We start from the raw sequence: 22,929 nt of genomic DNA, 5'->3' as shown, positions 1-22,929 counted from the left end.
GGGCTCATGAAACAATTAAAAATAGTAGAGCAAAAGAAGAAAAAGTGGAAAATGAAGGGAATACAAGAAGGAAGACTGGCACTGACGTGAAGGAGAAAATAGGAAATACGGCCAGCAGAGGATATAAAAAATAAGCATATTTGGGGTGAGGATAAACAGTCACAACAGAAGGAAATAAGAAGGCAGCTAAAGAAAAGAATGGGAGAGGGCGGGGTATCAGATAGGTAAGTAGATAAAACAAGAAAAGTATCTGGGCCTGTGTATAGACTAATAAAGAAACAGAAGAGGACCAGAAGGATTATTTCAGGATGAACATGTGGACAGGTGAAATGTAGAAGAAGCAACTGTTAGGAAACGTGCTGTAATTCTACTGTCTTGAAGAGGCCAAGATTTTCATATTAGAGTTTGTCAAGCTCTAGTCTACAAATGGGACTTCCCTGATGGTTCACTGGTAAAGAATCTGCCAATGCAGGAAATGCAGATTCTACCCCTGGGTCAGGCAGATCCCTTGAAGGAGGAAATGGCAACCAACCCACTCCAGTATTCTTGCCTGGAGAATCCCCATGGACAGAGGAGCCTTGTGGGCTATACAGTCCATGGGTCGCAAGGAGTTGGACACGATTTAACAACCACAAAGGCACACAGGCAGTCCACAAGCGCAGGTGGAATCAGGAAGTTTACAGACTCTAAGTGGAGAATGAGAGTCAAGCTGAATGCTGGAGACGACCTGGTTGAATTCAACCGCAAGACGCTGGTTCCAGCCATGTGAAAGCCACTGCTTTCACATTCTGAACGCCTGGAGGAAATGTGACATTTGGAGGGAACCAACTTCACCACTTAAGCCAACACAAAAGAGACTGTACAAATCTCTTCTGTTCCTAAATTTTGAAGTAAATAAGAGCAAGGGCACCAGATAACTTAACTGTCCATTTCAGCTACTAGGGAATTCACACATCAAATTTGATTTTTTCAGCAGCTTAGAGTGAGACTCAGTTCAGTTCAGTTCAGTCGCTCAGTCGTGTCAGACTCTTTGCGACCCCATGAATCACAGCACGCCAGGCCTCCCTGTCCACCACCATCTCCCGGAGTTCACTCAGACTCACGTCCATCGAGTCTGTGATGCCATCCAGCCATCTCATCCTCTGTCGCCCCCTTCCCCTCCTGCCCTCAATCCCTCCCAGCATCAGGGTCTTTTCCAATGAGTCAACTCTTCGCATGAGGTGAGCAAAGTATTGGGAGTTTCAGCTTCAGCATCAGTCCTTCCAAAGACTACTAGGAGGAAAAAGGCCTTCTTCCTGTAACCAACCTGTAACCTTCAGAGTGAGTTCTCTTTTCAGTGCAGACTTGGGCTTATTCGGACCCCTAGGAGCAAGCGTCCGGAGGAGTCGCCCCAGGGTTTATCCCGAGATCCAGATGGGCTTGCTTTGGATGCGAAATTTGTCCTCCACCCCACCCCCCGCACCTCGATGCTGCCTCCGGGTATCTGAAATTATTAGCCTACAGCGTTAAAGTAAGGTGTGTTTGGAGAGACCGCAAGACGCTGGTTAATTTGCACCTTTTTCTCTACCCAGCGACTTCAGCCCGGACTGAGAACAGCTCTCCTATTGTTTTCGTTTCCTACGTGGCCGAAACCCAGAGGAGCGGCGGGTCGCCTACCTGCCTTCCCTGCCCGGGCCGGGAGCGGCTGCGCGACCGGCCACGCGGGTCGCCGGCCACCTCACCTATGGCGCTTTCTTCCCGGTTCGGACCCGCCTGACTCATCTGGGATGGGTGGCAGGGCTGGGGGAGACTTCGCAGGGCGGAGGGACGGGAGGAGGCGGGCCAGGCCCTTCCCCCGAGCCGGGGAGGAGGCGTTGCCAGGGCGCAGGTGAAGCCGGCTCCGGCCGATCCCGGGAACTTTTGCCGCGGGGACTCGCGGCGCGCGGCTCGCAGGGCCCGCCCAGGGAGCCGCCCTCTCCCACCTGGGCGGCGCGCGGGGCCTGTGGCCGGGGGAAGCCCGCCACCCTCTCGGCACGTTCTGGGTCTGCCCGCAGGCCGCGGCTGATGGAGGCGGGTGGCGCCACTCTGGGCGCAGGTGACACACTCCAGGCCGGGGTTTCCGCCGGCGCGGGAGAGCGCGGGGAGGGCGAGACGCAGACACCTCGGGGCCGGGGGACGACGGGGCCGCGATGGCCCGGGAGCTGAGCCAGGAGGCGCTCCTGGACTTTCTGTGCCAGGCCGGGGGCCGGGTGACCAACGCCGCCTTGCTGAGCCACTTCAAGAGCTTCCTCCGCGACCCCGACGCGCCCCCGGGCCAGCAGCAGCGCCGCCGCGAGCTTTTCAAGGGTTTCGTCAACTCGGTCGCCGCAGTGCGCCAGGACCCCGACGGCACCAAGTACGTGGTGCTCAAGAGGAGGTACCGGGACCTTGTGGGGGAGGAGGAGGGGCTGCGGCGACCCCGCGACCCGCCCGCGGCCGCCGCCCCTGCAGGGGGAGCTGCGCCCGGCTCCCCGCTCCCCGCGCGCCGGGGGGAACACCCGCCGCAACCGCAGCCGGGGAGGCGGATCCGGCGTGAGGAGGCGCCAGCAGGTGCCGCAGCCCCGGTCGCGGACGCAGGTTGCAATGGACTCCCCGCGGGCGGCGCCCGGGAGGCGGCGCGGGGAGGCGGCAGGCCGAGGGGCCGCTCCGGACATCGGTCGCCGGTGCCCGCGGCCGCGGTGGCGGCGGCTGCTCCGGACCGAGCCAGGTGCGCGGCGGCAGAGACGCAGGGCCGCTGCTGCTGGGAATGCCTCCAGAACGGCCTGGGGGGGCTCCAGGACCCCGCCACCGCCAGCGCCAGCGCCGCGGAGAAGCCGGCCCAGGACGACCGCGGGGCTCTCAGGCCGCAGCTGGAAGATGCGCCCGCGGAGCCCCCGCCAGGGCCTGCCGCGCCCCGCTCGCCTCCTGCCACCGTCGAGGCTGCTGCACCGCCCGCTGTCTCGTCCAGTCCCAGTCCCGCAGGAGATCCGCCCGCGCCGGTGACCCCGGGCTCCGTGCACTACTCCACTCTGCAGCAGCAGCAGCAGCGCACTCGCGAGTGGGTAGCCAGACACCCCCAGGTACCCGAGACCCGGGACCACGGCCCAGTCCGAGCCTGGTCGGTGCTGCCAGACGACTTCCCTCGGCTGCCCTCGGGGCAGGGCTCCTGGGTCCAGGAATCTGAGTCAGCGTCCGCGGAACCCCCTCCTCCTTCTCAGTCCCTCGTCGTTCCCACTGTTTCGGAAGTCTGGCCCGGGGATTCTCCGCTGGCAGTCTTTCGCAGCATTCGTTGTCAGCTGTCCCTCCAGGATTTGGAGGACTTCGTGGAACAGGAGAGCCATGGCAGTGAGGAGAGCAGCAGCGGCCCCAAAGAGTCCCCTGGAGGTTCCGAAGACGGGCAGCGTCTGGCCCTGGGAGCCCCAGATGGGAGAAGGCTCAGGAATCCAGCTGGGGCCCCTTCTCCAAAGGAGGCCAGGCCCACCAGGAGCCCCCAGGGCCTCAGGAATGTAGGAGATGCTCACACCTCTCAGCCGGTCTCCACAGGAGCTGATGGTCCTGCAGGCGACTCCCAACCTTTATCCTGGCCAGCTCCCAAACTAAGGAGATCCCTAAGGAGGAGCTCCAGAGCGGGGAGAGCCAAATTGTCCTCCTCTGATGAAGAGTGCCTTCAGGAGGATTTGCTGAAAAGGAGCCGTCGCCCACCGCGGCCCAGGAGACCCTCCAGAGTGGGAGCCACGTCCAGCCCAAGGGTGGATGCTTCATTGACAGTAGGACATGCAGACATTAAGGCTGCTGCTGCCGCTGAGCAGCATCGTCCACACAGCTGGTGGGCCCCTGGAGGGGACAGGCCCGCGGCCTTGGTCCCCCACAGATCTTCCGAGCACAAGTCATCCCTTGTCCCCCTCGATGCCAGGGAGCATGAATGGATCGTGAAGCTGGCCAGTGGCTCTTGGATTCGGGTGTTGAGTTTGTTCTGGGAGGACCCCCAGCTGGCTTTGCACAAAGACTTCTTGACCGGGTACACTGCCTTGCACTGGATAGCCAAACACGGTGCTCTCAGGGCCCTTCAGGACTTGGTCTCAAGTGCACAGAAAGCAGGGATTGCTCTTGATGTAAATGTGAAGTCCAGCTGTGGGTACACCCCGCTACACCTTGCGGCCATTCACGGCCACCAGGGAATCATCAAATTGCTTGTGCAAAGGCTGGCATCTCGTGTAAACATCCGAGACAGCAGTGGGAAGAAGCCTTGGCAGTATCTGACCAGTAATACCTCTGGGGAAATATGGCAGCTACTGGAGGCCCCACGGGGCAAGCCCATTTTCCCCGCCTATTCGTTGGTTCGTAGCTCTTCCCCCACCAGGAAGGCCAAGAGCCGGGAAGTATCTCGACATGTCACCCGAAAGACTTCCTTAGCTGCACTCCTCAAAAGTCAGCACACCAAATGGAAGCTGGCCAACCAGTATGAGAAATGCCCCAATCTGAGGGAAAGAGAAGAGGACAGTGACTGAGGGGAGCCCCTCTCTCCAACATGGCTTCCACACCCCCATCCTTGAGCTATTCAGTGAGAGAATCCAGGGAGAGTGGAAAAATTGCCGAGGAGTGGGTTGAGAGGTCAAGTGAGATGGCCTGCCTGTTTACCTCCCTTTATTCTGTGTCAGCGCATCCTGGGCCTTCAAGGTCATCCAAGCTTTCTAACAGTGAATGTAGACAAGGTACCTAAACCGGGGTGTTCTTCCCCTTCCTTTGCCACCTGGGCACAGGTGGCCACGCCATTCTCCCAAGCAGCCACCCCAGGCCTTGGCTAGGGAGGGAACAGATGTCTAACAAGAAGAGAGGCAATTCAGGGAACTGACAAGCCTCAAACAAAATCCTCTCACTGGCTAGGCGCTCTCTGGCTTCCATTCATTTGGAGAATAAATCTTGGCTGAGAGGAAAAGTACCAGGTTTGAAATCAGATGGTTCCTCTTCTTTCTTCTCTCTCTCTCTCTCTTTTTTTTTTTTTGCATTCAAATCGGTGCAATAAAATTATTACTGGGAAGTAGAAGTTTCACTAAGAGATTCATCTACCCTATCCTCAGGTTTTCCTTTGAAGGCGACCTTTGGTGGCCAGTGTAAGAAAAGATTAATGCCTCTTTTCAGAGAAGCAGTTGGGTAAGATCCAGTTGTGACGACATTCAGGCCTGGCTTTAAGAAAAAAAAAATCAAAACTAAGGGGAACTTTCCAAATGTAAAAACTGTATGGCTCATTTGCATAGTGACTGAAACCGTCTTTTATGGAAACTCCTTCTGTGACAAACGGCAGAATTAGCATTAGTAGTTTTTAGTGGGTCTGAATGGCCAATATTCATACTTATGAAAGGAGAAATGATTTTGTTCTGGGGATGCAATAAGGGTTATGAGGTGAATGCATCCCCACCAGGAATTCTCTAAGCTGCTAAATATAATTTTATTTGCACTAAACTCGTTGCCAATTAAGATTAAATATTAGCCTTGAGTTAGTGCTGTGTCTCTAACAGTAAGTGCTCTTTTATTTGTGATGAGACTGATCTCTGTGGATCCATGGAATAAAATAATGACTAGTTAATAAACTGCAGTAGGACATCAAGATTTCAGAATGTCAGTTCAAAGAGAGTTGCAAGATTAAGTGTCCAAATCGAAATAGTTAATTTTTTATGGAGATATTTTTATGTGCTGTGGCAATGATGTTGTATTTTTAACGTATTTTTGTGTTTCTTCTGGCTTCCCACCCCATTAAAATATCAACAGATATTTGTAGTTTATTGTTCTTATGCTGATTACTGTTAACTTTCTTCTTTACAAAATTGTGTCTCAGTGAATGTCAAATATTTTTGTTTCTTTGTTACTTTATAATTTTGCTGAAATAAATATCTTTCTGTTCTATTAGAAAACAAAAAACAGGCAGAATAAATAAATCTAAGTATTGCTTTGCTCCAAAAAGGCCTATACTCGGGATGAAACTTTAGCAAATCAAATCAAGAAAGCTACAGGCACAGATGGTAGGTGTATGGTTAGAAGAAATGAAATTTTTAAAGATAAAAGATAAACATTTATGTGAATACTCTAGTAAACCTGGTGGTCTCCAAGGGTGGAAAAAAATCACAGAAATGTCAACTTCTTTTAAAAGTCAAGGAAATGTTTTTACTTTACCATGTTGTTATCACAATGTCAATTTATTCAACAAGTATGTTTTCCTTAGTGCTTTGGGATTTATAAAGGCGAGTGGGACACAACTTCTCCCGTCTTGAACTTAAAGATCTAACAAGACTTTTTACTGATTGATTGATACCATACCTTTCTCTCAAAGTGTCTTTTAAAGTTGCATTATATTAGGTATAAGCTTTTGAAATTGAGACAAAGGAAAACACAAAAAGATACTACCAGGAATGAGGACAAAACCACTCCAATGCAAGAAGAAATTTTTTTTTCTAAGTGTTGTAAGTACAAAATTAAGTGCTCCAGAGGATTTCTGAGGAGAGACTCCTTTGGGCTAGGAAAATCAGGGCAGGCTGCTGGAAGGCCAGGCATCTTTAGGTGAATGATCTTGGCTTTCCACAGAAACCAGCTGTGTTGGTTCTACCACATTCTTGACTGGTTGCCACGTGTGAATTCTTAGCACAGCATTGACTGATTGCTCAATGGTTAGAACACAGTCCCAGGTTCATTCTTAGGAGGATCCATCAGGTCCCTCTGTCCACTATCACACCTCTGACTCTGATCAACTTTCCAACGTGGCTAACATGTATTTGGGAAGAATGTGGGGGCAGAAGAGGGTTTTGAGAGCGAAGCACAGACCTGCTGGAGTCACTCTTTTGCTCATGTTGTAAAGCACAGACTAGGAGGACTGCCCGGGCCAATCTCCTCCCAGCCTCTCCCTTCCACGCACCCCACACTGAGGCCTCGCCAAACTACCAGAGTGCGAATGCTCTTACCCTCAAAATTTCTGTCCTGGTGCTGAATTCTTTCAGCTTAGAATCCCTTTTGCTCCTTTCCTGGAGATATTGTGTGTTTCAGAGGACAGCTCAGAGGTTGATGCCTTCGTGAAGGCAAAGCTTAGGGATGTATTTGGAGGACACTTAGGGGCTCATGACTGTGCGGGGTATGTGGCATCTGCAGTGTGGCAGCCTGAGGTGGTGCGGAATAAGGTGAGGATGGAAAGGGAATTTAAGGTCAACCTGAAAAAGATCTTCTATGGTGTGTGTATGTGTGTGTATGCTTAGTCGCTCAGTCGTGTCCCAGTCTGTGACCCTTTGGACTGCAGCCCACCAGACTCCTCTCTGTCTATGGAATTTTTCAGGCGTGAATACTGGAGTGGGTTTCCATTTCCTCCTCGAGGGGATCTTCTCAACCCAGGGATTGAACCCAGGTCTCCTGCATTGCAGGCAGATTCTTTATTCACTGAGCCATTAGGCTTCCCCGATTTTATATGTCAAGACAAATAGTCATTTTAGAGACTTCCCTGATAGTTCAGTGGCTGAGACTCTGTGTGCCCAATGCAGGGGGCCCAGGTTAGATCCCTGGTTGGGAACTAGACTCCACATGCCACAACTAAGACCTGGAGCACCCAAATAAGTAAATAATTCTTAAAAACAAACCAAAAAACGCCTATTAAAGATAAAAAGAAAAATAGGCATTTTCCAGAAAGCCAAGGATTGTCCAATCTCCTCCAGAAAACCTTAGTGTAATACAAGTATGGAGACTTTCCTAATGTCTTAATTTGAAAGCAAATAAGTAGACATATAAATTGAAGTACTGTATAGGATGTACTCAATTTTGAAGTTTCCCTTTCAGATTTTCCTTGCCTTTGATGTTAATGCTGCTTTGCTGGCAAATAGGGGGAGACAATAAAATAATTTAAGAAATAAAAATTTATTATTAGAGGCAAACATTAGAAACGTGATAATCTTAGCTCAACCACTTGCTTTTTTGTAGATAAAGTTGTAAAGTGGTGAGTTTTAATTTTATATCTAATATCTACTATACTGTTATTTTCTGCTAGCAAAACTGCTTTTGGTTCAACATTTCAGGATGTTCCACACAGCATGCCATGACTTCCAGAGGATTTTATTTTCTTAATGCATTTTTTAAAGTAACAATTTTGATCTATATTTAATAGTTCACATACCATATAATTCGCCTATTTAAAGTATACAGTTCAGTGGTTTCAAGTATGTTCATAGAGTTGCGCAACCATTACCACAATAAATTCCTATATATGTTTGAGAACTACTGACCCAGGGAATGAGGAGCCACTGACAGTTAATGTAGACACAAAGACTGGGGTTAAAAAAAAAAGATCCCTCTTGCTGCAGCCAGGGAGACAAACTAGACGCAGAGATCAGTTAAGCTATTGTAGTGTCCTAGTTTCATACTGGAAATAGGATTGTTGACTCCATCAGCTGGATGAGGTGAGTGAGTTTGAATGTCTAAGATGAGGAAAGAAAATTTTAGTTGGAGGGGCTGCCTTAGTTGAATAAAATCAGAAAAAATTAAATAAGCTCCAAAAGGATCTCTCCATTTCCTCTCATCTCAATGCCCTAGTTTAGTGATTCAGTTCAGTTCAGTTCAGTCGCTCAGTCGTGTCCAACTCTTTGTGACCCCATGAATCGCAGCACACCAGGCCTCCCTGTCCATCACCATCTCCCGGAGTTTACTCAGACTCACGTCCATCGAGTCTGTGATGCCATCCAGCCATCTCATCCTCGGTCGTCCCCTTCTCCTCCTGCCCCCAATCCCTCCCAGCATCAGAGTCTTTTCCAATGAGTCAGCTCTTCGCATGAGGTGGCCAAAGTACTGGAGTTTCAGCTTCAGCATCATTCCTTCCAAAGAAATCCCAGGGCTGATCTCCTTCAGAATGGACTGGTTGGATCTCCTTGCAGCAGACCTCTTCACTACTGTGAAGATGGTCTAGGTTCAAGTTGGCACTGACCTAGGAGTATGAATGCAATCTCTGTAGAGGCTGTTATAGCACAGCAGTATTAGTGTGTGTGCTTGAGTTCGCTGACATCAAACAAATAATTAAAAATGTGTGATGAAACAGTGGATTGTGTAGTATTTAGGGTCGTGGCAATGAGCTGGGGTACCTGGGTTCCTGTTCTGGCTTGGACAGCCTTCAACTTGGTTTTCTCGTTTTTAAGACTTTTTTTTTTTTTAATTTAAAGATCAAGTGAATGAACACAAAGTCTTTAGAAAGTATCTGGTACATAGTAAATCCTCAATAAATGTTAGCTATTATTATTTTAAACACCATTCAAAATATACAGTTCATTTAAATTTTCCATCTATGCTGAAGACAAAGAATTCTCTAGTTGATTAAAAAGGTGCTACAAGAATAAGATTTGCTGATAAAACCAAACACTTTTCCTTGTTTCAGATACAAAAAGAGCTTTTATGTCTCATTTGAAATGAAAAAGACTTTTCAACTATCTCTCCTGTGTAACAATCCTGAGCTATTATGGTATGTCATTAAACAAAATTAGGTTTTAATTGAAGTCATGTAAACTATTATTAGCACCAGTCAAATTAGCAGCTCTGGTTTAGTGTGGAATAGAAACCCAGGCAGAGATCTGAAGGGGTAAGGCTTATGGGGAGTCAAGTGTGTGTCTATGTAAAGCTACCATCACTCAGGAAATCTGAAATATCTAAATTCAACCATGCAGTAAACTTTACCAAAATTCCACTAACTTGGTCAAGATGAAGTCTCACTGATTTGAATTAAAAATTATTGACGTATTGAAATATTCTTCCTCTTTACTCTAGCACTTCTTGATTCTTAGCTCCCAAGTTGGCCTCCTCTTTTCTACTTTTAAGACTTTTTTTTTTTAAGGCATTACTCTATGTAAGTTATGCCTCAAACAAGAAAATGACAGGACAAATAAGGAGAAGGATATTTTTGAAGTTACATGTTGGCGTCAAAGCTAGAATTCTGTTTTCAGAGGGTCTGATTCTCCCATGTGTTCCATTTCTCCTTTTAAGAATGAAGTGACAATGAAAATCGTTCAGTTGGGTCTGACTCTTTGCAACACTCTATACAGTCCATGAAATTCTCCAGGCCAGAATACTGCAGTGGGTAGCCTATCCCTTCTCCAGCAGATCTTCCCAACCCAGGAATCGAACCGGGATCTCCTGCATTGCAGGTGGATTCTTTACCAACTGAGCTACGAGGGAAGAGTGAATATTCCCAAATCCAGCAGCTATTAGTAGGCATGTTAATGCCATCACACTTTCTGAAACCATAATTGTTACTCTTACAGAACTTTATTTAAATAAAACCAATTCAGTTTATATTCTTATGCCATAAGATTTAGTGTTTTTATTTGAGATGTATCCAAGATTCTTAATAAAGGAAGGCATCTGCGTGAAGCAGCTGACCAAGTGACCGTGAAAACTCCTAATCCTGGGAGTGATCTGTGACTCTCTGAGAAAAGGATTAGTTCTCTAAACACAGGACACAGACAGACGTTGCATTGGGTGCCACCTCACCACAACTCTATGTCCCTTATGTGTGTGTCACCGTACACGTTCTGCGGTCTCTTGCGTCCAGGTGCTTTCCTGCTAAAAGCTTCTTTAAGACCACCTGGAAAAGCAGAGTGAGAGAACAGGTGGGACTAGTATTACCTGGCAATCTCGGATCGTGGGCACAGGACTGTTTTTATTCTACCAGAGTTAACGTTTTCTCTTTATTGTGGTAAGCATCTGACTCGAATTCCACTTTGGAGATATTTCCTCAGGTTCAAAATTCCTTATGTCTTTATTTTCTATGTGTTAAGAAGAGAAAATCCTTATCCTTTATAAATTTAAAGCCACAGCATCCAGATACTGGCTTATGATGGGAATTGGATTTGCAGTAATAAACTATTGGTGTTCCTCAAAAAAAAAAAAAAAAAAACCACAATAGGAAGTTTACATAGACGTTGTTATATTTTGTGATGTGGCAAGGTACCACAATACTCCCATTATCTGGTAGGTATGGGAAATGGATTGCTTTGAATAATAAATTATGCTATTTCGTAAGAATTTCTCTCATGTACTTCACATAATTAATAGTTTAAGAAAATTGAACTACAATTAAATACATTCAGCACTAAAACTGAACACAAAGTAATTTATGGTTTCAAAAAGCCATACAAGATCCATAATGCTTTGTGATTATTACTATAAATATCAATTATCTTTGCATTTAAATACACAGAACTAAAGTCAGTTGATAAAAGGTTGGGTTTGATAAATTTTACGTCTATTTTCATATTTTTAAAGAATTTTAAAATCATATAAACAATACATGTTTATTGTAAAAAAAAAATCAGATAACACAGATAAAGAGAAGAGAATAAGAAAACCAAAACTTACCCTATTTTACTACCTTAGGGTAATCACTGATGATATTTTGGTGTGTATCTTTCCAGAATTTATAACAAAAATGAAGCTATACTGTGCATAGAAATTTCCAGCCTATTTTATTGCCTAATATGTTATTATTTTTCCATTTGAATTGGGTATTATATACTGAGTGCAAGGTCAAAGTTTAGATCTTTAAATGGCTGAAAGTGGGGCAGTTCAGAATTCATCTGTAGACCAGATTTTGCTTCGGTGTCATTTCTTTTACCATATAGGACTAGATCCTAAAGGTATTAAGTTTTAAATTATTTTAAAAATCATTCTTTGCATTCATTTGACTTGAAGCAATGATTTTCTTTTGTTTTTCAGCAGATTTTTTTTTTTTTCCTTTTGGCCCAGTGTTCTGGGTGCATGACTTTTTAGGCAGGAGGGCCCTCCTCCAGGAAACTGGTTGCCTGCTCCTGTTTATGGCAGGAAAACAAGAAGGTACTCCTGTTACTGCCCATCTCAAACCTGTGATTATTCTGTTTGCTTGTGGGGTAGTGGAGACGTGAGACAGGTGTGAGCCAGATATGACTAAAGAACATTTATCAATACTACGCTTGATTGTTACTTAAAGTGGGCTAGATCTACCAGTATCACTGGTATGGTTTTGTTTTGTTTTGTTTTGATAGCTAGGGAGAATATTTTAGAATGACTTTATCATTCAACATAAGAATGGAGAAGGGAATATAGTTATACCAAAGGCTTTTTTTTTCTGATTGTAGCCATCTTTTACTTAAAGAATTTCCTGAAGATGAAATTTGCTGCTAGTTTTTTATTTTCTATTAATAATAATAAAAAACAATTCAAACATAGTTACAAAAGATATACTCTAGGGAGTAATAAGTTCTAATCATTTTCAATCCCATTAATTACTTTTACTTTTAATTTACTTTTAACTGACTAATGCTAACTAGCATGCATATTTTATCTTTTCTTCCACTATTTTCATTAAGAGCATGCTTCATATATTAAAGCAATTTTGCTAGCTTACATTTTTAATGGCCAGGAGGTATATCACTATGTTAATATATAATAGTTTGCTTAGCTATTTCTCTACTTTTTGACATGCGGATCATTTCTCACTATAATAGTACTGATATATCTTTTTGAAAATAATTGTGAGGTCCTTTCATTTCTTGGCTATTTTCCCAGGTGCAATTTAATAGCTTACATTTACCACTTTGAACTTCAAAGGGATTGAGTCAAATTAAAGTGACATAAGCAAGGAAGTAAAAACTAAAGAAATCTGAGTAAACTATAGACTGCAGATAATGAATCAATGTTGGTTCATTAATTGTAATAAATGTACTATACCTATGTAATATGGAAAACTATGTTGGGGGATATTTTAACTCTATATGCTATCTGCTGAATTTTCCTGTAAATCTAAAGCTATTCTTAAAAAGCTCATTAGTCAAAAAAAAAGAAAAAGTACAGAGCAAAGATGGTAAAACCTTAACATGGAATAGGAGTAAAGGGTAAATAGTTCTTTATACAGTTCTTGCAGCTTTTCTCTAAGTTTAATTTATTTCAAACCAGAAATTTAAAACTATAACTGATTATCCCTCTTTTGGAACCACATCTATCCTAGCTGCTCACCAATAGTTAATCTTGCAATGTAATAAGGGAGGTTGTTTTCATTAACTAAAATTGGTTCCCACCAATGGGAATCTCAAATGGCCTGTTACTAGGCAGAATCTGGGTTCTCCACAACTGGGAAGGGGACAGGTCTGACCAAGGATAGCCAGAGGCTGAATGTCTCCTGGCCAGGCAAATAAAGGTGCAAGTGCCATCCAACAGGTATATCCCAGAAGCCATTTGAGTTTTTAAAATGTGTCTTGAGCCTCTATCCCCTCTGGTATCGGTTTTCAAAGGACCCCGAATTCCCTGTAGTCTGTTGCCCACCACCTCCTCTCTAATGATTCCCCCACCCCACCAACTTTGTAGAGGTACCGTCTGGGGCTGGAAAGAGGTGGACCTGCATGCATGGACCAGTGCTTTAGCTTGTGGTTAAAAATATATATATATCAAGAACAGCAAAAAAGATGAGACTTTCCCTGGTGATCCAGTGGCTAAGACTCCATGCTCTCAATGCAGGGGGCTTGGGTTCCATCCTTGTCAAGGAACTAGATCCCACATACTGCAACTAAAGATCCCACATACCTCAAATAAAATTTTTTTTAAATCCCACAATTAAGACCCAGTGCAGCCAAAAACAAAACAAACCAACAACAAAGAGCAGTTAACAGATTTAACAGTAAACAGATTTTGTTGAAGCCTTTTTTTTTTTCCTTACAAGCTCTTCTTTGTGGGTCTAACACTTGACCAATCATTGCACTTGAATTACATGTCTGCTGGAGAAGTAGAACTCCGGGCTGGCTACAAAGGCAGTGAAATTCCCTTTAGAATTAGGTGAGAGCTTCCAGCACAGATTTCCTTTACCTTTCATCACCGACTCCAAGCAGCTGGACATGTACTTGGCAAGGGCCGGGATTGTGATCACATGGAATATTTGGATGTCCCTCTTTCTCACCTCTAGGGCATCTCTGGGAGAGAGGAGTCCCTGCCAGACAGCCAGATTCTCACTGCACTGTCCAAGTTTTAAGATGATAAAATTACACTGAAGTGCGGATGAGATGTTATCATTGCTTATCCAAAGTCTAAGTCTAAAGAGTAACTAAATAGCAAAATTTCTCAGAATTAGGAAAGAGGGTTTTAAGTAGTTCTTTAGCTTGTTTTTTTTTTTAAATGTTAAATTTATCAAAGGAGCCAGTTTAGAAATGATAAGTGACTGCTCACCTATTGTATTATCACAAGATGACAAGACACAAGGCATTTGTCTGAATTAAAACATAGGCATTTTCTCTATTTTTCCCTCAGTTCAGTTCAGTTCAGTAGCTCAGTCGTGTCTGACTCTTTGCAACCCCCTGGACTGCAGCACGCCAGGCCTCCCTGTCCATCACCAACTCCCGGAGCTTACTCATATTCATATCCATTGAGTCAGTGATGCCGTGCAACCATCTCATCCTCTGTTGTCCCCTTCTCCTCCTGCCTTCAATCTTTCCCAGCATCAAGGCCTTTTCCAGTGAGTTGGTTCTTCACATCAGGTGGCCAAAGTTTTGGAGTTTCAGCTTCAGCATCTGTCCTTCCATTGAATATTCAGTACTGATTTCCTTTAGGATTGACTGGTTGGATCTCCTTGCAGTCCAAGGGACAGCAAACTAAGGTGAAGTGCTCTGTAAAACTTCCACTTTGGGGATGTCCCTGGTGGTCCAGTGATTAAAACTTCTTGCTTCCAATGCAGGGGATGAGGGTTGTATCGTTGATTAACCTTGATCAACTAAGATTCCACATGCTGCAGGGCAACTAAATCTGCCCACTGCAACTACTGAGACCATGCACTCCCTCCGGAACCCCTTGTGCCACAGTTAGGGAGAAGGTCTCTTGACCACAGTGAAGTGTCCTGCATGACATAACAAAGATCCAGAATGCCCAGTGCTGAACGAAGACCCAATTCAGTCAAAAGTTTAAAAAAAACTAATTAATTATAAAAAAATAACCTTCCAGTTTGGGGTCGCTGATGTCCCCAAATTACAGTTTGGTGAATTTTTCAGAATTCATCTTTCATAGCAGAGCTCATTACAGCTGGCCACTTCTGAATCAGAAATAAGTCAAGACCTTGGAAGATGATGGAAAGCAGGTTTTCTCACGTGTGGTCTATGGCTCATCTGCATCATTACATTGCTTGTTAAATAAAAATGATGGATGCCTGAACTCCACCCCAGATTTAACAAAGGCAAATCTTTGGGGCATGGTCTGGGAAATCTCTCAGTCCAAAGGCTCTGGTGATTACTATGCTCACTGAAGTTTGAAGAAAAACTTTGCTTTACATTCCTCAGGCACTGTATAATAATTAGAAGTGTGGAGAATTATAGTGGTAAAGAACCTGCCTGCTAATGCAGGAGACACAAGACACTCGAGTTCGATCCCTGGGTTGGGAAGATATCTTGGAGGAGGCCATGGCAACCCACACCAGTATTCTTGCCTGGAGAATCCCATGGACAGAGGAGCCTGGCAGGCTACAGTCTATGGGGTATATTCTAGGTAGTAGTTTCTTATCAGATATATAAGTTCCAAATATTTTTTCCCATTCTGTTGTTATCTTTCACTTCTTAATAATATCATTTTAAACAAAAATGTTCTAAGTTTAGACAAAGTGCAAATTCTTTGGTTGCTAAACTTTTAATACTGTATTTAAGAAACCATTGCTAGGAATTCTCTGGCAGTCCAGTGATTAGGACTCCACACTTCCATTTCTGGGGACCCAGGTTCAATCCCTTGTCAGGGAATTAAGGTCCCACAAGCCGCATGGCATGGCCAGGAAAAAAAAGAAGCCATTGCTTATGAAGGTTTACTCCTATGTTTTGTTCTAAGAGGTTTATAGTTTAGATCTTACATTTAGGTCTTTGACTGATATTGAGTTAACTTTTGTATATGACGTGATGGTGAATTTTATGTGTCAACTTGACTGGGCTAAGGGATGCCTAGATGGCTGGTACAACCTATCTGGGTGGATATGTCAGGGTTTATCCAGAAGAGATTAGCATTTCAATTGATATACTGGGAAAAGAAGATCTCCCTCACCAAAGCAGATGAGCATCTTTCAATCCACTGAGGCCCTGAATAGAACAACAAAAAAAGGGAAGTGCAAATTTACTCTTCTGTTCAAGCAGGCACGTCCATATTTTCATGCCCTTGGACATTGGCACTCCTAGTTCTTGGACCTTTGAAGTCAGATTGGACTTATACTATCAGCCCCTGCATCTCTCAGACCTTTGGAATCTTACATTAGCTTTCCTGGTTCTTAATCCTTTAGGTTTGGACTAGAACAGCAGCCGTGGCTTCCCTAGCCCTCCAGCTATCCTCCAGCGTGGCCGCCATAATCTTGTGAGCCCATCCTTCATAATGAATCTCTTTCTATACATCTGTGTATATCCTATTGGTTCTTTTTCTCTGCAGAATCCTGACTAATGTAAATAGGGTTCCAACTTCATTCTTTTGCACATAAATGTTCAGTTGTCCCAGTACTATTCTTTTCTCCATTGAATTGTCTTGGCACCCTTGTGGAAATCAGCTGACCAGAAATGTAATAACTGATTTCTAGATTCGAGATTCAGTTCTATTGATCTATACATCTATCTTTACACTAATACCTCACTGAATAGATTACTAGAGCTTTACAATAACTTTCAAAATTAGAAAGTGTGCTTCTAACTTTGTTCTTTTGCAGGAATGTTTTGGCTATTCTGGGTCCCTGGAATTTCCATATGAATTTTAGGAAGTTTGTAAATTTCTGCAAAGAAAAAAAAGGTGCATGGGGTAGGGAGGACTTCCCTGGTGGTCCAGTGGGTAAGAATCCACCTGCCAGTGCAGGAGACAAGGGTTCAATCCGTGCTTTGGGAAGATCCTACAATCAACAAGGCAACTAAGCCTGTATTCCGCAACTACTGAGCCAGTGCTCCGGAGTCCGTGAGCTGCAACTACTGAAGCCCGTGCACCTTACAGCCTAATGCTCCACAACAAAGAGAAGCCACCCTAACGAGAAGCCCAAGCACCCCAAACTGGAGAGTAGCTCCCACTTGCTGTGACTAGAGAAAGCCCACACGCAGCAATAAAGACTCTTCAAAGCCAAAAATAAAATAAAAGCGAATAAACAAAACCTTAAAAAAAAGGCATGTGGGATTTCAATAGGCATTATCTATTGATCGATTTGGAGAGTATTGCCATCTTAACAATGGCACCCCACTCCAGTACTCTTGCCTGGAAAGTCCCATGGGCGGAGGAGCCTGGTAGGCTGCAGTCCATGGGGTCGCTAAGAGTCAGACACGACTGAGCGACTTCACTTTCACTTTTCACTTTCGTGCATTGGAGGAGGAAATGGCAACCCACTCCAGTGTTCTTGCCTGGAGAATCCCAGGGACGGGAGAGCCTGGTGGGTTGCTTTCTCTGGGGTTGCACAGAGTCGGACACGACTGAAGTGACTTAGCAGCAGCAGCCGCCGCCATCTTGACAATATTAAAATATCCAATCTATGAACATAAGATGTTTTTCAGTTTATTTAGGTCTTTCCTGAAGCATGAGCCCAACCCTATCATTTGAATCCTTCTAGGTTTCTAGAAATATGTTGGACCTTTTCAAAGCTTCCTGTGGATATCTTATTCCCTAGCTTTTCCTTCTAATTTTTTGGTCAATTTCTTGTTTGTCTCAAATGTTATACTACCTTAGGCAGCTGTGATGTTAAATAACTGCTGTCGATTGTTTTTGCCAAGTGTTCCTGTGGAAAAAGCTGTTCTCAGTCAGATCAAATAAAGACAAGTCCTTAGAACAGAGTTTTCCAGGGAACTGCCTGGCATGTCAAATAATGACAATTCCCTGAGAAAGGTTTTCTAGGGAGTTCCAGCCCCCTTCTTCCCCTTCCAGGGGCTGCCAAGATGCTGGTTTTCACTGTGAATGTGGTGCCATTTGTTTTCAAGGCTATTGTGGAGCTGGGGAAAAGGGGAAGGAATGAGGCAAGTTAAAATTCCACAAAGTTCTCTGTGTTTACTGACATTCAGCCATTTTTTATGAATAAATCCTCCCCTTTGGTCAGTTGCCAGGGTTCTGTAAAACTTGTTTTTGACAGTTGTTGCCAGTGTTCATGCGCTTTTTATGGAAGAGCAACTTTTCATAGGTCCTTCCCCCCACTATCCCCACTATTGTCACTGCCTCTCCACTTCTAACTTGCCATTTATTTTTGAGGAAATCACTTAATTTCTCTGAACCTCTATTTCTCCATTTGGGAAAAGAGGAAGATAATAATTCCCCAGAATATCATAAAGATCAAATTACACACACACACATCAGTCCACTGAGGAAGCTACAGAAACCCACAAACACATGAATGTAATTGCTGTGTCCTTTGTTAGCGAGGATTCCAATTCTCTACGTTCTATCCCATGTCAATCCCACTTCTTTAACCTTTCCTGGTGTGTGAGTTCGTCTCATCATTTTTGATTGTTCAATCAATGTACCACTTTAGATAGTATTGATTATTGAGAATTGTCTCTCTCACCCCAGAGTCTAGACTATGAGGAATCAGGAAAGCTCCTTTATCTCCCTTTGCAGCAGAATGAAGAATGTGTGTGTTCATGTGCAGTAAGTAGCCTGCCCGGCTCCTCTGGCCATAGGATTTCCCAGGCAAGAATATTGGATTGGATTGCCATTTCCTTCTCCAGGGGATCTTCCCGACCCAGGGACTGAACCTGCCTCTCTTGTGTCTCATGCATTGGCAGGCAGATTCTTTACCACTAGTGCCACCTGGGAAGAATGAAGAATAAGTCAAAAATTGCTGAAGCAAACAGAAGTAAAGTGATTTGTCTAAGGAGTCCACCCACTTCAGTATTCCTGCCTGGAGAATTCCATGGACAGAGGAGCCTGACAGGTTACAGTCCATAGGGTTGAAAAGAGTTGGACAAGACTGAAACGACTTAGCGTGCACACAGCTAACAATTTGTAGACTCAGTACTGATTACCTGGCCTGTATGACTTGCTATTTCCATTATGTCATTTGGTATCCCCAAAGGTTAGGGAGTGGGAAGGACAGAGTTCTTTTGGTACAATTTATTCTCCATCATATGTGTTATTTTTAGAGACAGTGGGGAAAGATGGGTAATCTGACCCAAAGCCATTAAGATAGAAGTAACATTTTATTTACAGTTGATGGACTTTTAGTTTCAGCTTAGTAAACGTCAGTTAAGAAACTGATTTGACTTCTTTAAATTCTTGATTACTGGGACTTCCCTGGTGGTCCAGTTGTTAAGACTCTGTACTTCCGATGAAGGTGATGTGGGTTCCATCCCTGATCAGAAACTGAGATACCACATGCCACATGGCACAGCCAAAAACAAACAATTCTTGACTACTTAGTTTATTGTCAATTGCAGATGAGGTTTACTAAGTGGACTAGGAAGTTTTCCTGGAAGTCTATAGCTACTAAGTCGCTATGGATCACTATTACTTTCTTCCTTTCAATCCATAAAGTGTGCACCATTGCCCAAATGGCACAGATAATTATCGAACAGTTACTTTTTGACCTAGTGTGATGCTGTTTGGCCTTAATTCACTGGTTTGTGTTCATCACTGGTGCTTTTTGTGCCACAATTTTTTCTTTACTAAGTTTACTTTATTCCTCAGTTTGCTGAGTGTGCCTTAGAGTAGTTTTTACAGAAATAATATAATGGTGGTAGATCTTCTGGGCCCTTGAATAACTGAGAATGCTTTTCTGTTGGCTTCTGGTGTGAACACCTCAGCTGGACCCTGAGGCTTCGATCACAGGCCATTCCCTTTCAAGATGTGGATAAAAGTATATAGACATTCTGTTTATTAATATAGAGCTGCAACATTTCACAAGTCCTAGAGGGAAAAATCTGTGTAGATTACAAGAGGGACAGTGCAGAAAGCTTCAGGTCCTGGTTTAAGACTTTCAAATGCTTCTGAGGGTAGTTACTGATGTCTTTTAAAGTCTATTAAGCAGTAGTGACTCAGACTGGAGGATGTGGACAGAAGGTTGGAACAGTGTTCAATTTCCATGGCAACAGGAGTAAAACATCCCCAAATAAACTGCCCTCCCTTTGTTGCAGTTTCAGGTTCAAAGGTTCTCAAATACAAAGATCTGAGGTCTAGTCTCCTCCCAACAATGGAAAGGTAGGGAGGCTGAGGCCTCGTTAGACCCAGTGGAAGACAGAGCCCAGAGTTCACTAACTCTTGCAGTGGATCCTCCAAGCAAGGCCAATAAATGCCAGGATAGCAATCCATGTTCATTTCTATGACATAGCAATGCATATGGCTTAGCATACCACAATAATAATAATAATAATTAATAGCTACCATGTTCTACGGAGAAGGCAATGGCAACCCACTCCAGTACTCTTGCCTGGAAAATCCCATGGACGAAGGAGCCTGGTGAGCTGCCGTTTATGGGGTCACACAGAGTCAGACACGACTGAAGCGACTTAGCAGCAGCAACAGCATGTTCTAAATGTTTACACATCTTAATTCATTTAATTCTCAGACAACTTTAGGAGGCTATCAATCACTCATATCATTCCCATTTTATGGATGAAGACATTAAGGGAAAGAAAGGACAAATTGTTAGCTCATAGTTATACTCTTAGCAAGCAGCAGAGCTGGTAATAAAATTGGTTGAGTCTGCTATTGAAGAATCTGCTTCTCTCCATCACACTATATTCATATAATGACATAATAAAACTTTATCAATGTAAATATATTTTAAAACAATTTTTTAAAAAGAATCTTTGGTCTCATGCATAGCATGTGGGATCTTAATTTCCAGATGAAGGGTCAAACCTGCACCCTTGCGTTGGAAAAATGGAGAATTATCCACTGGAATGTCAGGAAGTCCCAACATACTGAAATCCTTTTTACCTGAGTTGACCTGCTTCTTCTCCTTGCTGTTAAATCACCCTTTCCCCTTTTGTGACAACTTCTGTTACTTATAAATACATTTCTTAAAATTGTACATACTGTGAAGGGGTTTAGATGAGATAATCAGGTTTCCTCTAACTAAAATCCTGTGATCCTGTGAGATTTGTTGTAAAGAAAGATGTTATGCCTATTACAGTCATCCAAATAAACTGAAGTGATAAAATATATTAGAAATGCTGAGGGGAAACAGGTGCACTCACATATGACATAATTCATTTATTAAATTTCTTTTAAGAGCAGTTTGAATGTGTCTGTGTGTGCGTGCATGCGTAGGTATAAAAATCTGGTATTTCCACTTTTAGAGGATTACGTCAGTTAGGAATGTTGTGGCCATAAATAACAAAAATCTTGACGGGGCTTATGATGGCTTAAATGTATGGGGGTTTATGTTGCTGGCTCAGCATGAGGTCTAGAGGTAGGGTTACTGACAAAGTGATCCACAGTCCAGCCTTGTTCAGGCTGGACCTCTGGGACACTCTTCTTTCTTGTCTGGTCACAGGAAGACTACCTTTGGCAGCCACAGATGTCCACCATCCAGACCTCTTGGTGCGGAAGGAGAATTCACGGCCAGGCTGTCTTTCTGGATTCCTGGATGGTGTTTGTGTTGAGCAGGCCCATTTCTCCAAGATGCTTATCAAAAGAACATTAGGGGATGGGCAACAATTGAATAAGGTCTGTAGATTAGAATATAGTAATGTCCTTTGGCCACCAGTTTCAAAGAACTGACTCATTGGAAAAGACTGTGATGCTGGAAAAGACTGAAGGCAAAAGGAGAAGGGAGTGGCAGAGGATGAGACGGTTAGATAGCATCACCCACTCAATGGACATGAATCTGAGCAAACTCTGGGAGATAGTGAAGGACAGGGGAGCCTGATGTACTGTAGTCCATGGTGTCACAAGGAGCTGGACATGAGACTGAACAACAACAAAAACAACAATGAATCAAAGTTAATTACTTGATTTTGATCATTGTACTGTGGTTATGGGGGAAAAAAGTCTTTGTTTTTATTTTTAATTTTTTGGCTGCCCTGCACAGCTTGTGGGACTTTAGTTCTCTAGACAGGGTCTGAACCCACGTCCCCTGCAGGGGAATATGGAATCTTAACTCCTGGCCCCAACTATCCTTGTTTTTAGGAAGTACATACAGAAATCTTTAGAGCCAAAGGGACATTATATATACAACTCAGTCACAAATGGTTAAGGAACGGTAAGCAAACATGGTATATGTTAACATTTGGGGAATCTGATATACAGAAATACTTTTTTACTTGCAACTTCTCTATAAGTTTGGAATTGTTTCAAAATAAAAAGTGATATATATTTAAAAAATACTCAGATTCAAACTCAGTCTCACAATACTTGTGAACTTGTCAGGGATAGACAGCAGAAATATATGATACATTGTTAGCAGTTTCAGTTCAGTTCAGTTGCTCAGTGGTGTCCGACTCTTTTCAACCCCATGAAATGCAGCACGCCAGGCCTCCCTGTCCATCACCAACTCCCGGAGTTCACTCTGATTCACATTCATCGAGTCAGTGATGCCATCCAGCCATCTCATCTTCTGTCGTCCCCTTCTCCTCCTGCCCCCAATCCCTCCCAGCATCAGAGTCTTTTCCAGTGAGTCAGCTCTTCGCATGAGGTGGCCAAAGTATTGGAGTTTCAGCTTTAGCGTCATTCCTTCCAAAGAAATCCCAGGGCTGATCTTCACAATGGATTGGTTGGATCTCCTTGCAGTCCAAGGGACTCTTAAGAGTCTTCTCCAACACCACACTTCAAAAGTATCAATTCTTCGGCGCTCTGCTTTCTTCACAGTCTAACTCTCACATCCATACATGACTACTGGAAAAACCATAGCCTTGACTAGACAGACCTTAGTCGGCAAAGTAGTGTCTCTGCTTTTGAATATACTATCTAGGTTGGTCATAACTTTTCTTCCAAGAAGTAAGCATCTTTTAATTTCATGGCTGCAGTCACCATCTGCAGTGATTT

At 43.9% G+C, this 22,929-nt stretch overlaps 1 protein-coding gene across 1 annotated transcript; it reads left to right on the top strand.

The window, feature by feature from the left end:
- The first annotated feature begins 1,894 nt into the window (after nucleotides 1-1,894).
- Nucleotides 1,895-5,955, top strand: SOWAHB (sosondowah ankyrin repeat domain family member B). The gene has a single exon (XM_027971108.3). The coding sequence runs from the start codon at nucleotides 2,169-2,171 to the stop codon at nucleotides 4,503-4,505; it is 2,337 nt and encodes a 778-aa protein (XP_027826909.1). The 5' UTR covers nucleotides 1,895-2,168; the 3' UTR covers nucleotides 4,506-5,955.
- The last annotated feature ends 16,974 nt before the right edge of the window (nucleotides 5,956-22,929 follow it).

The sequence above is a fragment of the Ovis aries genome, chromosome 6, assembly GCF_016772045.2.
Source record: "Ovis aries strain OAR_USU_Benz2616 breed Rambouillet chromosome 6, ARS-UI_Ramb_v3.0, whole genome shotgun sequence".
Taxonomy (NCBI): domain Eukaryota; kingdom Metazoa; phylum Chordata; class Mammalia; order Artiodactyla; family Bovidae; genus Ovis; species Ovis aries.
This window is presented reverse-complemented; position numbering and strand designations above follow the sequence as displayed.

Coding starts and splice junctions, on each gene's coding strand:
- SOWAHB (XM_027971108.3), top strand. CDS start 2,169: ATGGCCCGGGAGCTGAGCCAGGAGGCGCTCCTGGACTTTCTGTGCCAG.